Source organism: Zerene cesonia, chromosome 13 (assembly GCF_012273895.1).
Source record: "Zerene cesonia ecotype Mississippi chromosome 13, Zerene_cesonia_1.1, whole genome shotgun sequence".
Taxonomy (NCBI): domain Eukaryota; kingdom Metazoa; phylum Arthropoda; class Insecta; order Lepidoptera; family Pieridae; genus Zerene; species Zerene cesonia.
The window spans coordinates 2886157-2902865 of NC_052114.1; the positions used below are offsets into that span (position 1 = coordinate 2886157).

General features: G+C 34.0%; 1 protein-coding gene across 1 annotated transcript in view; it reads right to left on the reverse strand.

The window, feature by feature from the left end:
• LOC119831566 (mitogen-activated protein kinase kinase kinase 7) overlaps positions 1-16709 on the reverse strand; it is an 85323-nt gene that overhangs the window by 14444 nt on the left and 54170 nt on the right. Inside the window, exon 2 of the mRNA XM_038354973.1 lies at positions 36-157. Coding sequence (XP_038210901.1) covers positions 36-157 — 122 coding nt within the window. The remainder of the gene's footprint in view (positions 1-35; positions 158-16709) is intronic.

Consider the following 16709-nt stretch of genomic DNA (forward strand, 5'->3'; position numbering starts at 1 on the left):
ATACATATTTTACGATGTTAGCCCGCAATGCTTACCCTAAAATATTAGGATGTTTCAGTTTGTTCATCAGTTGAACTTCCCGCAGCATGTTGGGCCGGTTCGCCCGCTGTTGGTTCATCTTCAGCACCATCACTTTGCCGGACGTCTTGTGTGTCACCTGTAATTTATAATAAAATGTTGTGTTAATTTCTGAAAAGGCTTCTTTTCGTTCAGATTCTAAATACCGCTTCTACAAGCAGAATAATAAACAGTTAATGGTATGGTCTTACAGCCGTATAATTTATTTTCAGCTATATTTCCCATACATTCCTATATAGATAAATATATTTCGGGTGTCCTTCGTGAACCTGTTTTGTAAAATCGGGTCAATTGCAACTACATACTTGCATAATATTTTGTTTTTAAACATATAAAAAATTACAAAACAACAATAATATCTATAATAAAATTTCGTTAATTACTAATAAATGCTTAAGAAAATAACTAGGTTAATAACTGTGATAATAATGCAATAGTCGCTAATGCTAATCGCTGCTCTTCTTCTAACACAGGTTGAACATTCAAGTTAATCAATTAATCAAAACGCTTTGCGTTTTATTTCAATCATGCTGTTCTAGAATGTTCTGATTTTAATTGCTTTTTATTCAAGGCTTTTTTTTTAAATCAATTAATATGTAGTACCATTGTGCGCATTACTTTGTAATATATAGGTACAAATATATCGAAATTTATCAAATAAATAACTGGGTGTGTACCGACACCACAGGGTATTTACTTGACAAACATTGACATTTAATGATAAATTAATAAAACGAGAGTAATGCTGAATACTCTAGAGATAGAATTGACAATAGAAAATAAATCGTTTTTTGAAACCTATCTATCGTCTATGATCTATACGAAGTTTACGTAATTTACATAATAGTAAAATTAAAATAAGCGCTTATTAACTAAAATGTTATTATGTAAACAAACGTAACATTTAACGCCAATGCTAATTCGACGGGCTAACGAGTGATATACGAATAAGTGATTTATTTCGTAATCGCTAAAGCTCACAATCCGATACTCAGCCAAGCGGGATATCACAATGTAGATAATATAATTGTGCTAAAAAAGTAATTTTCATTCTGATTAATTAAAAAAACGTAAATTAATAGGCCAGAAATGATCGTAAACATTGCTTTATTGAATACATGTAGGTCGTGACGTGGTCGGAATCTACTCTTAGATTTCTAGTGTTGCACGAAATGCTCTATATTATAACCGAAGATAAAATACCGACAGAAACTAAATTCAAATAGACTATGTTAACTGAAATTATTTCTTAAATCGTATACATAACTAGTTTTCCGCCCGTGGGTATGGCCGCGTGGTCAAAGGAAAAAAAAAATAGAGATCTGAGGTTCTCGAAAAGATCCAATGCGATTTCTAAATCTAACCTATGTATAGGACATATCGAGTCTCAAACTATCTCTGTACCAAATTTCATCGAAATCGGTTAAGCGGTTTAGGTGTGAAGAAGAGACAGACAGATTTGGTTCCGTATTAATAATATAAGTAGAAATAACTATTTAGTTTGGCAACATCCCAGTAGTTAACGAGGAACAGTAAAACTAGGAATCCAGTAGAAAATTCATCAGAGTGCGATTTATTAATGGCGAAAATTTATTACATTTCTCATGACATACTTTTTAAAATAATTTACTAGACAAGATATGAGGCATGTATCTTACTCTCATTCTGTATAAGTATAATTCATATTTAGTTGTTTGTTATTCACATTCATTAGTATTTCGATACAAATACAAATACAATATGAGAACTGCGCCAATATGGCAAGTTCTCTAAATTCAAGTGTCGCGATAAGCGCGCTTCACGTGCTATCTATCAGACATAAATCTCATGTGCTAATTGACAATAATAAGGGGCCAATAATGAACGCTTCAATTAATCCAATTGCATTCTATAAAGAAATGATATCTATGTTATATATGATTGACATGTGGGCGGTAATGGAGTTTGTTAATTATTATTTTATAGGTTTAGTTTAGTTTTGTTTATAAGGTTGTTTGAAGAATTAATAAATCCCTAATTTTATAGACATCCATCACATACACCCACATAACAACAGCTGCCGATAAAAATATTTCAAAAATACTTTGAGAAATATGTTGATTTAAAAGTTAACGATAAAAGGCATAGTGGATTAATCAAAGAACATTTTTTTTGTTTCGATCGAGTTCTCAACCGATGGGCGTGATTCTTTTTGTATTTTATAGAAAATTTTATGACGTTTGATCTTATCCTAGAATCTGGAGTAGAATCTCCCTCCATCGGCGATTTTTTTGTACAAAAAAGAAATTGAGCGTCGTAATTCAACAACAACAACATGTAGTCATGGAGGAGCATTCTGTGTAAAGACAGGTGAATGACCTCGACAATCTATCGTCAAATATAGTATTAAAATCATTGTAAGAAACATTAACAGCACCCAACACCCACGCATTCGTCGAAACGCCGCTAAATGCCACGACCAATAAACGATATAACCATATGCAAATATATTCCATTACCCAAACATACTTCAGTGGCTTGTGAGACAACGTTAGTAAATAGTTATCAAAACATGCTATAGGGATATCTATTGACTTTACGTTACGCGTTTTTACGTAGTTTTTTTTTATACCGAAACTACTCGACTTAAATTATAAAAGCAAAAACTGACACATTCTAAAAAACAACATTAATATGATATACTTGTAGTTTATACCCACTACGCGCCGTTTAGAAAAGCGTCAACATACAAACGCTTATAGTGTGGACATGCCTCTCGTATATACAAGTACAAAAAGTCTACTTGACCCGACCCAGTAGTAAAAAGCGATACGATATTTCCTCTCAGCAATCTAATAGATTTTTTACTGATAAGTGCAATTAATAACAATCGTCTAGACTGTAGTTAGCTGAGAATACACTCGAGATAATGTAATGCGTATATTAAAAGCTAAATGGATGTAATTACTCTACTTTATATGGTCACTAGGTTTTCGCTCGCGTAGTCAAAGGAAAAGAAAGAAACTCCCGGCGAGTTAGCCGCATAGTTCCTGTTCGTATGGGATATCCGGGATGAAAACTATCCTTTATCCATTTTCGGGTTTCAAACTACCTTTGTACCAAATTTCATGTTAATCGGTTTAGCAGTTTAGGTTTAGGTTTATTATACACAAAGAGTATCTTCCCACATTTCAAGATCAAAAAAACTGAAATTTCACTTTTTTCCGTTAACGACATTTTCCTTTATCTGTATTTACACAGTTTCTACAGAAATCCATCTCAAATTCACGTGCAGGCCTGCAGCCAACACATACGTAACACACATAGTTGCATAAAACAAACTCAATAAAATGGGCTATAAAAATAGAACGATGGCGTCGCTGGCATGCCGGCGATAAGATAGCAATCCTGTTTACCGTAAGATCCAGTGCTTATCTTAGAGCAAATCTTTTTATCTAGCTCCGCGTAACTGCAAGGGATGTGTTGCCGATTCGGAATCCATGGGAGAACGAAACGACTTTTTTTTATCGAGTTCCAGTGAACAATTTACCTACGAGTATAAGTCTTATATAATAATTAATGATTCTGAGATGTGAACCCTTTATAATATGTACAACGGGCACAGCCGGAGCGGGTCGCTAGTAAGTGAAAAGATAAAAGTAAGGTAAAATACTATTGTTTATTATTATAATAAAGTCTTCACTCTCCTCCTTTCTATTTTACTTTCTATTTTTCCTCGTTTCCCGTTTTGAGTAGATATAAAGCAAGCCTACAGAGTTCTGTATAACTAATGGATATTGCGTGTTTGAGTCGAATCCCATGTCCTATACCATTGGATAGATGAATTTTACATGTGTTGTGCCTTTCTGATATATTTCTTCGAGGGGAAAAATATATGATAACTACTCACTTCAGAGTCCTGTCCGAATGAGTAGTGCATGTAAGAGAATACTTGACAGTTTCAAGGATTTAACATATTTTAAAGGTATTTATTATCATCCAGAATGGTAGAAATTTATATAAAACAAAATAGATTAACCGCCAATATGTTAATGGCTGTAACGGCAAGCAAAATCTGATAATATTATTCTTTACAGATTCTATTCAAACCAATTTTATTATCTGTGACGTATCTCATTTATTTCATAAACCCAATTACATGAACTCCTATCGTATTTGATTTCAGGTAAATCTCATTATAATTACGTATGTATTAAGATAAGAGATAATATGCTATACACGAAGAATATTAAATAAATTTCCTGATTAAAGTTTAATAAAAATAAAAGAAATACAAATTTGAGAACGTCACAATTTTAAATTTGACAAGCACAGATGAGAATATTTTTTTTTTGACACATTCTGGCATAAGCGTTTCGACAACCAAACTCATTCAGTTTGTATAAAAAAAGCTGCTAGTTCTATGTATATGTACTATGTAGTTATATTTGTAGGCGATAAGTCTCAACTGGCGAAACGTCCCCGCCGCCGCAAAGCCCCAAAACAATCGGTACATTGCACCTGACGCTTTGTTGCTCCACCCATTCAACCGAAATATTTTCTCAATGGCAACATTTTATTTAAAGTAAAATGTACGATAGAAAAGAACCGACGACTCAAAACAAAATGCAATTTTTCAGAAATAAGCTGTTAGCAGAAGTCATACATGTAATATTGTGGAGACAAAGCAACGCAACATCAACTTTAATTTGCATGCTAAAGACACGCCACAACGCATTTTCTTTGTACAGAAATAACGAAATACCATAATCGGAGTACCATTAAAGTTTATACCATTAAAGGCAGAATATAATAAGGCATATCGACATTTCAAATCTGAAAGAAACGTGCATAAAAGAAACGCATTCTATAACATAGTAATATACAAAACTATACAACTTATACAACAATAAACCTATCATACAAATGTATTTTCTCACGTCCATCCCGCAATCTCGCTACAGAGATATTTTGCTGTTGAATAATAACCATGCATCAGGATATAAATAAAGCAAAATTTATCAGTTTGTTTTCGATGCACAAAGAGCGATATCGGTCAGCTAGCCGTTGGAGCCAATCCAAAACATGCTATATACAATGCACTTCGCGACATTTCACTTTATGATATAGGCACTTGAGTATGTACTTAATGCATAAACAGGGAAACAAATACTCTGGCGTCTGCGGCTGACACTCTCATTAGCATTGTCACGCCAATTTTTATTGTTTAAACGTAATATTACAATTGAACTCACGTATAACATATAAATAACATATTGAACTGCTAAACTAATTATATATTTTATATATTGTTCCACTAGTTCCTTATATTAGCGCGATCAAAAAAATAAAATTAAACAAAATCTTCTATTTTATATCATAAGAATACATAAATTTTTAAATAAATGTTATATTACGTATTTCAAAATGTCTGAGTGCGAGTATGTTAATATGAAAAATATTTTAATGTCTGTATAATACCTAAAATGATTGCGTAATCTTAACAGAAATGGCGTCGTACCAATTTTGGCAATGAATTTTCTCTCTAAGATTTGAATATAATTTTCTTGGGTTTTATTTTACATTTAATATATAGACTATAAAACAGATTTTATATTATTTACAACACGAAGTATTCAATTTTTTTTTCTAGAAAATAAACATATGTACTATATAAACTCATACTGCATATAAACTTAACAAATTTTGATTTTGATTTTAACAAAATAAATGAACTAAACTTTAATGAACCCGCAAACTGACTTTAAAAGTAATCAAGTGCTATTTTTAGCGAGATATCGTCGGCGGGCTGCGTCAGCGATAAGACAACGTTTCTTATCACTCATGGCATCCGCCTGCAATAATTTAGCATCATGCCAATTGTTTTTATTTCATTGACAGTATTATGTTTTTAATTAAATTGTACAGTTTATTTTCACACCCAAAAGTCTCTTCATACACAATTAGCTTACCTGCCAAATACGTGCCTCAAAATGCAACATTACACCCTAGGTCCAGTCAAAAAGTCAGTGTTGAGGAACTTGGACTTAAAAATTTATAAATCTAGGGTTCTATACCAGGCGAGCGTGCAGTAAATAAATAGATTTTTCAATTTATCTCCGCATGTGGATGACTTCACCACTGCTCCGATAAGGGTGAAGGAAAACAGGAAACCGACATGTCCAGGAAACAAAAAGTTCAAAGACATGTGACGTCTATCGACCCGAACTTGGCCAGCGTGGTGGATTATAGCCTGAACTTCCACAGGAGGCCAGATGAAGACAAACATGTATGATATTAACCCTACAGCCTCTTCACACACCCTAGCTTTACATTTGCCAAATTCGAAGAGCCTGACACGTTCATGTACCTGCCTATCAATAATTCACGGTGACAATTGGCACGCTCGGTGCCGGCGTGCGCGCTTGCATCACACATGTACTCCGATTGTAACAAGCAAGCGAAAGAAGCGAGAAAAGAAAATAAGTAACGTTATGACAAAACGATCGTCATCATCAGCCCAGTTTTGTTCCCACTACAGGTTGGTTGGTAAACAATATCGTCAAACTTTACAATTATAGGACAGGAATGTTAAGAATGTGCGCCAACGTATAGAACAATTCATTTAATTTTTGCATAATTCTCTAGTTCGGAACACTGATTTTTCTATTAAGACAGAGGCATTTCCATGAACCTGAGGGTACATAAGAATCAGACATTCATCCAAAATAGAAAACATGCTAACAAAAACGTAATAAATAAGGAATCTATATTTGTGATCTATTGTCCGTGGAACTATTTCTTGCAAGATAGTGTTATCAATTATTTATTTTAATACTATCCCTGATTTATAGCCCAAAGTGGGAGGTCTCTGTGGTTGATCGCCATTATTATCTATTATGATAAATTGAATAAGGGTGTTGTGACTTTTATCGATACAATTTATGATTGGATATTGAATTACAGTATACTAGCCGTTTAGCCCGGCTCCCTGCGAGTTGACAAGGGATAAATAAATAATATAAGATACTCGGAGTATTTGGGTTAAATTAACAAACAAACCAAAAATCAAGTCTTTACTTTTAGTAATATTCATTTCATCTAGTTTCGGTCTTTGGCCTCGCCTGTATGGAGGGTCGGAAAGAAAATACGTATTTCTAAAGCATTCTCTACCGGCATTCGAATTCTAATTCATGAAATTTTCTAGAAACTTCATACACATCTGTTCAGTCTTTTTGTGTGATTGAGTTAAACATATGCTGTCACGTTAAGATTTATTATTTGAATTATATCTTATTTAATGTTATTTTTTTTAAATAAAAACCCATAGTTCAGTTCATTCCGATTCTCTTTGATACCTACCTTAGTCAAAAAATTTATCGCTCATAAATTGTTTTAGTTTATGATAATTTGCTTTTACGAACAAAAGTGACAAGCTTAGCCACGATCTCCCATGCTGAAAAGGCTAAGATGAGACCTAGGATGGAGCGCGCTTCCCTAGAAGGTTCATTGTTGTCAGGACAGATTTACGTTCACAGAAAAAGAACGTGGTGTATAGATAAATTTATATCACTAAATAGTGCCCTTCTCAATGTAAACGTCAGTCATTCGAAATTTTATATAAGCCAGATAATAAGATTTATGTCAATCACTATATAAACATTTCATCAAGAAGAGATAAACAGTTCGTTAACCCCTAAAGCCAATCCTATTTCTATAATCTTAGTTTTCAACTGGAGTGCCTACAAAAAAAAAAAAACTTGCTATGAAGCAGCTATAATGTAAAAATTAATATTTTCTTCGTACAAAGACGTTTAGGCGTCTTTATACGACTTTAAATTTACCATAACAGCTTGCCTGTCACTTCACCATCACATAGGAAAGTCATAAACATCAAGCGAAAACATAATTATATGTATTTTAACATTCGTTTTATTAAGATATGTAAGAACTCGAAAACCCATTATCGATGGGACAACTCATCAAGACCAAAACAATCGAAAATAAAAACATTTTTCTTCAATAGACCACGAGATTCGCTACATCACTTCAATGTTTCTACATCCCCATATAACAATGTGCAATTCATTCAACACAAGAAAGGTCCGATACAATGAGATAAGTCTCGAACGGCCGACTAACGGGCATCGGGTCGTGATCGCTGATAACGCTCTCACGGTGCGCGGGTCGGAACCTATGGCAACTGACAATACATTTTTATCGTTTTAGCTTTAACGCGATCTCTGATTCGAATATGTATTTTGTGGATACGCAGATTTGCTGTCAAACGTTGAATAGACGAAGACTAGAACAGACGTAGAACCGAGGCTATTGTGAAAGAGACAGTTCGATTTAAACATTAGTGTAATATTGTTACAATGTTGGATTAATCTGGACAAAAAACTAATATTAAGAGATAATGAAACATCAAAAAGAATGTAAATAATGACGCCTATAAACCCACAAGTTTCCTAATTTAACACATCAAAGTTCACCTTTCCCCACACAGGTTTTATTGATGTAACAGCAACGTGAGGCAAAGCAAATTCGTAAGTTTTTCTTAACGGCCAATTCACGTTTTGCGGTGAAGATGACTGAGTCGATTGAAATAACTTCGAGATCCTTGGAACGTTGAATGAGCCACTCGAAAGCAGGCAATTATGCGAATGCTGACTCGAATTTAGGAGACAAAGGACTTGGAAGCTGTCGCATCGTGTCTTTGAAGAATCTATTTAAATACTTTTTTTAATTAAGAATAACCCGTGTCTAGAACTGCATAATGAAAAGCTATTATATACAATTAAATGAGATAATAATTAAATGCGTTGTATGATTATTATTAATAAGCCTAAGTAGCATGTGGAATATATTTAAATGATACTCTCGTATCATACCATAATTCTGCACGTGAAAATACAAACAAGTCAAAAAGAGCCATACAATGAAGCATCAACGATATGCAGCTAGACAGCAACAATCTAGCGACTACCGCAAACATCAGCTCCATTCTCAGATAAATTGCGACTGTATTTTACTCTATCTGTCATCGCGGATATTTATTCACGTCCAAAACCGTAGCGGCCCGCGAGTCACGAATATTCCGAATACAGCGTCTAGACTAAAGACCATTATATCATGAGGCATATTCTTCCGCTAACGTACAAAGGTGATATAAAGCGACGACACAGTTCGTTTATTCTCGTCCAACCTAAAAATACGGGCATTCAAAATGGCGTCGCCGATGCACTTTTTATGCACCTTGCTAAATATTTAAACGTTTCATCGAAACATCCTTCGTCCGCCGCTTGATATTCGCCGACTGTCTAGATGCATTCCATCGCGTCTGCAGATAATCTCGACACCGAGTAATTTTCGTTGCGAATTGATTAAGCGTAACTACGATTCTATAGATACATTTTCTTTCGCTCAGCTCCGCTCAACTTTTTGGTCGAATTAGTTTTGATACGGAGAGAGTTGTACGTGTACACGCTCTATTATCATTTCCTTTGTCAGCTTTTGAATTTGACATTTTACTTTTTTGATTCAAAGAAATATACTACACTGGGAAAAGACATAAGATTAAACTATTCGCAAACATACTTTGTTGCGTTATGCAAAAATTTGAATGAATGAAAATGTTTAAATCATCTCTTAATCGTTTCTCGAAGGTAATCTGGGTCGTAAAACGAATTGCATATACCGTAATGCCTAGCGTGTTGCATATAAAAAAAAATAACTTAAAGAACTTAAGAAATTTGCTATGCTATTTGAGTGTAACCCAGAAATCTGGCATTCAGCGCAGCTTATTAATTCGGATGGAGTCGGGTGCTAAGATTTGCAGTCAGTCGTGACTGTACCATTAATTAATTTGACCAATGGAATGTTATTTCACGAAACGCACTCAGAAGGAGGCTAGGATTTAATTAGATCTACAAGAAACATATGGTCCGTTGCCTTCCGTTGCGTATCAAGCTAATTGGGTTTCAGATAACACGTAAATAAAGTTTTTATATGTAACGTTCATGTGATTGCGCAAAGTCTACTAGTTGGCTGAAAGAAACTGATAAGCAGATTTTTGATTATTCCCATAAAAACTATGTTTAGTTATAAATTATAATAAGACACATAGTAATATTGTACCTAATATTACAAGGAAAAAACATGTGAACATTTTTGAATAGTATAACATCTGTATAACATTTAAACATACTATGCTGATATCACGGAGAGCTAGACCTTATCACTAAACATAACTATTAAGTTTTTGCTAATATATTACCGACCCATCTTCATGGTACACCTGCTCTTGACCATTCTTTGGGCGGGTACATAAATTATTTATAGTAAGTTTAAGCAGTCACTTTAGTAATGCTATATACTTCAGAACGATCCCGTTGCCAATTTTCCATTCTGACGGCATCTCCGCCACCTTACCGTAATAGACACGCATTCCACTTTAAAAGAGAATTCTGCGCGTACGCAAGGAATTCGTTTTGCACCGACCGACCGTATTCACTTAACAAACGAAAATCAATCGTATTCCTAGGCCGTAAGTTCTGAAATAGAACGAACAACCGAATAATGCTGTCGCATTACTTCGAATTTAGTTTATTGACAATGCAATTTGTTTACATTTAATGGATTTAATTCTATTTTCATGGCGGATTTTGTTCAACCTGATATTAGCTGAATATTTACGATACACTTACTTCTCTTTCTCTCTCATAAAAATGAAGCTTTATTAATACCGATTTCTCTTTTCCTCTGTGATATTGGAAAACCGTAGTTTATTAATGTTTAATACGCTTATAAACATACATTGTCGGTAAAGCCTTTCTCGCCATAATATGCTCGTAGAGTATTTTGAAATTCTGATACGTTATTGTATGTATTTTATACAACATGTATGTGAAATTACTATGAATGTGATAACATTAAAATTCTATGATTACATATTATAAACCTGTAAATTACTTACATCTGCAACTTAATATGTAAATATTTATTAAATATATGATGTAGAAGAAGGAATCTAATTAGATTTGATATAAATGACAAGCGATAAAAGATGAAATAGTTTACGAGGGGTCGTGGAAACTTTGAAGAGGTTTGGTTAACCAAATGTTTTTAAATGCTATTATTGGTGCAATAATGGACAGGAATAGTTTTTAAAACAACTCAGCATATAACTGAATGTAATATTTGTTATTTCTCATTATTTTGTGCAAGTTTTTTAGAATCCTTAACAATTTTAATAAAGAACGTTATAATTATTGCATTGAGTCACGTCATTTTAAATTTACATTGACAATTGCAATCGATGCCTAGCGGAACAAAAATATTAAATTCATTTAAATGCCACTCACAGAAAATTGTCCCTTTTATTTTTATAGTCTGTATAGGGGCAATAAAGGGAGTCATTTATCACGCTATAAAGTGGATGAACAGGAACCATCTCGGATTCCTCAATAATACTAAACTGGGGTTCGTTTCATGAGAATCTGTTTGATAGGTCAAATGGTACACTGAAGACGTAAAATATACCGTTAGTGATACTCGTAAAATATAACTAATATAATCAATTACAATTTATAATTCCGACGGGATCTCAATCGAGCTGGTGACCGCAAAGCGGCTCAGTCGGTTTCCGATAACTATTGCAAAATTCAAAACGAATTTACAATCAATGGAAGATGCAATTGCCGTCAGGTGAACCGTTACAAGAATCACGCGTATATCCAAGGCTAATTTCAGCGGAACGGTAACAAGACAGCAATATAGATACCGGTAACGCTAACTGTCCCGGAATTCGAACCAAGGCCGGCCGTTTCGATATCGATTATAAGAAAACCAATCCAGTAATTGATTTGATTGTCTGTGTAGAGGTTGAAGCCATCAGCTACATATCAGCGCTCATCATGTTGGCAATATAAGTTTTAATATTGATTAGTAAGTCGAATCGCAAATTGAAGTCTTCTCTTTCTTGAGTATAAATTTATACGAATTTATTTTACTGATATGTTGTTTTTATGATACTTGGACATGCTTCGTCAGGATGCAAAACGTTCTATTATTTTTGCCATTTATGATAGTAGTGTTGTCTGCTCTAAAATTTCTCGCTCATCACTAACTAACAATCGAGGGTTCTCACAATAGTAAAATTATGTATTCATAACAAAGAGCTAAAAGAATATAAAATTGCTTAAGCAAAATTAACGAACTCTTTCTTAATTCTTACAAGAAATAGAAGGGTCTTTGTCAGCAACGGTCCCCTTCACCCCAAAAACTTGAAAAGTTGAAAAGTTTTTGCCGCTTATAAAAAAAGAACTGCCAAAATCAGGCATTTCGATGGATCTCACTGGGAATTTAAATTTTTTACGGAATTTGTTAATTGGTAAGATAAAAAGCCATTATAAGAAAATGCTATAATAAACAATCTTGTCATAATCATGATGTCTATTTCAATTATTATTTTATGAGATTCTCAGGTCACCATGATCGTTTCAAAATAATGATAACACTAGGCTTGTCTAAAATAAACATTAGCATTAACAAATTAGACACTAACGATTAAAACCAAGGCAAAACTAGGTACAGTTTGTAAAATTCAATTTATCTCTGTGCTACTTACTGAATAAGAACCACTAGTCGCAAACAATCGCTAGGAGAATGTATTATCATAAAACTTTAGTGCTAATATTGTTTTAATGCGTCGCAGTAACTGGGTCACACGTCGGAGTCCAAATATTTTGAGTTTGGAAATTTCTAGAGCGTTGATAATGTAGTTATACCTACCGTGCGATATGCGGCCCACACGCGGATGCCTTTCAGCGACACTAATCCAGAATTTTGCGTTAATTAAACAACGCTGTTAATTATATGTTACAATTAACAGTTTGGAAGTATAGATTGGTAATTGGAACAGATTTAAAAAGTGGCACAGATTTAATTCATGTAAAAGTTTTAAAAACAGCAAATACTAAATAAAGCGATAGTCATTTTATATCATTATAAATCACGAGTTAACCTATTACAGTCAACCATGCTGTAGAAATAGAAAATGGAAAATTTTTAAGTTCAAAAATAAAACACGACATTATAAAACATATCACTGAACAACGATAATTTGAAAATTAATGATAACAAAGTTACTCGGTTCCATTTGTTGTTTCAATAAAAATATTGTATTTAATTATATGGAAGCGAAGTAAAAGTGGACTACAAGAAACCAAAAATAAACCTGAAAGGAAACAGTTAACGACTGTAAAATAAACCGTACAAAAATAAACTGCTTGGGAGATTCAGAGCGAGAGTTACAGGAGTGTTTATATGTAAACAGATTTTTGGCAACATTCAAAACTAGATGAAATGTTTGCTTAATAAGAACAACCACAATAGCACCAACATTTGGATTAATGAAGAAAGATAAAGACACATTGCCTACAGGTAATTGTTTAATTGATTATTTTCCACTTTAATTTGATCATTGTGGAATAAAAAAGAAGCTACACAGAACCACTTGATATAGCATAAATCGAAGATTGCACACTTCATTACGTCAACCGTACGGACAACAATTAGTCATTATAATTCAATAAACCAGTTCGCGTACGCCTATTTATCAGTGCAATTAAAAATGCTTAAAAAACAATAGCCGATAATTACGCACACACATAACACACAATGATATCAAAAGCTACGTTACGCCACACAACAATCCACATATCAGTGAATTAAATAATAATCTATGATTAGCCAAGAATCCGGGTGACGCAATAAATACTGATCATTTGGATGGCGCAGCCAACGAAGCATCATTGAATCTATTGTAAACAGTGTTTTGTATAACAACAAACAAATGCTGTAAACAATACCTGCATTGATTGATTCGAGCGCACTCTCGATTTCATCTGTCTCAATGGATTGAGAAGTGAATGAGTAAATTGACTTAGCGTTCAATTTGAATGCGCACAAAGAGGCTTTGAAATGTCAATAGTATTTGAAAGGCGCAGACAAGAAATAAACAGGACCTTTTTAAAAATCCTGTGCTTTAAACCGTACTCGTCTACCTGATAAGGTATTTCATTTCGCAAAACGGTTTTCAATCTTGAAAGAGAATTTAATTAAAACTCATTTAGAGTTTGCTAAAGTTTCTGTCGATTTACTTATAAGCGGAGAGTTTAAACATTTCACTTAATTAAAAAATTAAATGCATTTATATTAACTGCGTTCCTATGTATTCATTAGTCCTACATTCGCTTTGTAAGAGTCGGCTATGTATGTAAGTATGCTCTTTAAATTTCCACTAAAACAATTTCCATGCAGAGGATTTTCATAGCATTTCCATGGTTCGTTAGACAACCCAATTACACAATGTTAAAAATCCAAGCGCCGACAAACTCTATTCGAAAAGTCACACGGGTTCACAAAAGAGATTATAGCCTTGACGTCATTACATTCAACGCGAACTAAAAAAAAAACATGTTTGCACATGTGCGGAGAATGGGGAGTGAAAACTTATAAGTGCATACTATTTTACTACGACGGTTGAGAAAATTTTTATAACAAGGGTTGGCATGTTTCAAATTTTCTCAGTTCTGCTTCGTTATATCGTGATAGTAAATAACGAATAAAACTATTTTTACGGTTTATTTCACTCAATTTCTAATAGGTTTAAAGCAATTATCATTGATACAAATGCAACGATCGTTAACACTTAGCACAAAACACAAATGTTTCCGATTCCAAATCTATAAGTGGTCTAGAGAACGTTTTGAAGTTTGAAACGTGATCCAGATTAAACTAACTTTTCCATCTCCATCGGGCTGTCTTCTACCTCTGTATCGAGGGTGTTAAACAATCTTAAAGTTGAGCTAAGCGAAATTTACAAATGGAAGGAATTACAATAGGAAATATTGGACTCATATTCTTCTTTAGATCTATCCGTTTTGTCATAGCCGGAGTGGATTGAGTGAGGGCCCGTTACGAAACACGTAAAGAACTCGAAGAATGAACGTACGAGATGCCACCGGCTTATGAGTGCTATAAATAAGGAAGCCGGCGATCCGTGAATGTGTGCAGTCACTTCTTAGTTTCAGTCTCTTGGCTACTTGCGAGCGCGAGTTTGCGTTACGTATGTTATGCCGAAGATTTACGTGGATGTATATAAACGTACACACGTAGAAAATGACGTGAACATTTGTTTATTCTAAAGATTGTATTAAGTTACTTATAGCTAATTACTTGTTACTGTGAATAAATATTCAATCAAACTAGTTTTTGATGGTAATATTAGTATGTTGGGAAGTACATTCATTTATAATATTTGGTATATTTGATGTTTTATACGAATAATTTTAATACTATAATAATTTTTATACTAGCACTATATCTTCTCCACCTTGATGTCCGGAAGTCTATCGTCTGCTTATTGTGGATATTTGAATATTAAGTGGCAAGCAAAAGCGAAAAATATTTTACACGAATGCGTTTATTAAATTTCTCTTAGCCTATGAAAGCTGTGTGATCACGAGGCCATTAATAATAATCGAATGCAAAAAAACGCTCTACGTAAAATCTACAGCCATACGCGTAACGCATGCGTGCTAAGTACAACGACACGTGTGCGCCGGCGCTGCTAGACTCTTCATAAATCACTTATTAATAAGCGTTTAATTATATCTTCACTGAACTTTTTTTTCCACTGTTATATGATATCTATTTAAATCATATTTGTGGCATGGGAGCTATCAGCATAATGACAAGCTGTTAATACTCATACGAGTTCACTTACAACCCTTCACCGGAAGAAGTCCGAGTCTTACCTGTAACAAAAAGACAAATAAATTAGAAACCATACAATACTTGTGATCTATATTGCGACTCATTACTAAGTTTGTTCGAATGAAACTCCGGATTGTTTCTTTTTTTGTTCTTAAATGTTATAATAAATCTATTAAATAACCAAATTGCTAACAACTGCAGTTCCGTTGCTGCCAACAAAACTCTGCGCCACTACAAGCCGATTAAAATATGAACAAAATCGTTTACCATGTCGGAAATCCTTGATTTAACAATTAATATGTAAAGGGCATTAGGCCCATAAATTCCATATGCCGGTCCCGCACTCATCATTACGAAAACAATGCGTCAGAAACCACTCGCTCCAATTTCAATAATTCAGAGGGTGCCGGCGCGAGGTCTTTGTTCGGAATGTGGGGGGAATTGCAACGCCGACGCTGATTGAACGGTTCATTGTGGAAGCAAAACTTTGGAATATTCTTTTTACAACTTTTCGGTGAAGCTGTTAGAGTTAGAAATTTCTAGATATATTATAGTTTCCTTCATATTTTGTTTCTTTTTATATCTACAAAGCCAAATTTACTTCGTACATAACACATACGTGTTTTGAAGGCCCAAAAGTCCGTCAGTCACATAGAAATTAAAATAAACAAAAAAATGATTTTATTTATACGAACATACACACAACAACAAGCACAGAGGACGTCCACAGGACCTAAGCCCAGTGACATAAACAAGCTTTAATGGAGATGCAGTAAAGCATAATCCGGCTAGATAAAGATGTCGGAATTTACAATCACCGCTGTCGCATCGGTCGTTACCCAGATACGGCATCGTAGGCGTTCATTGTT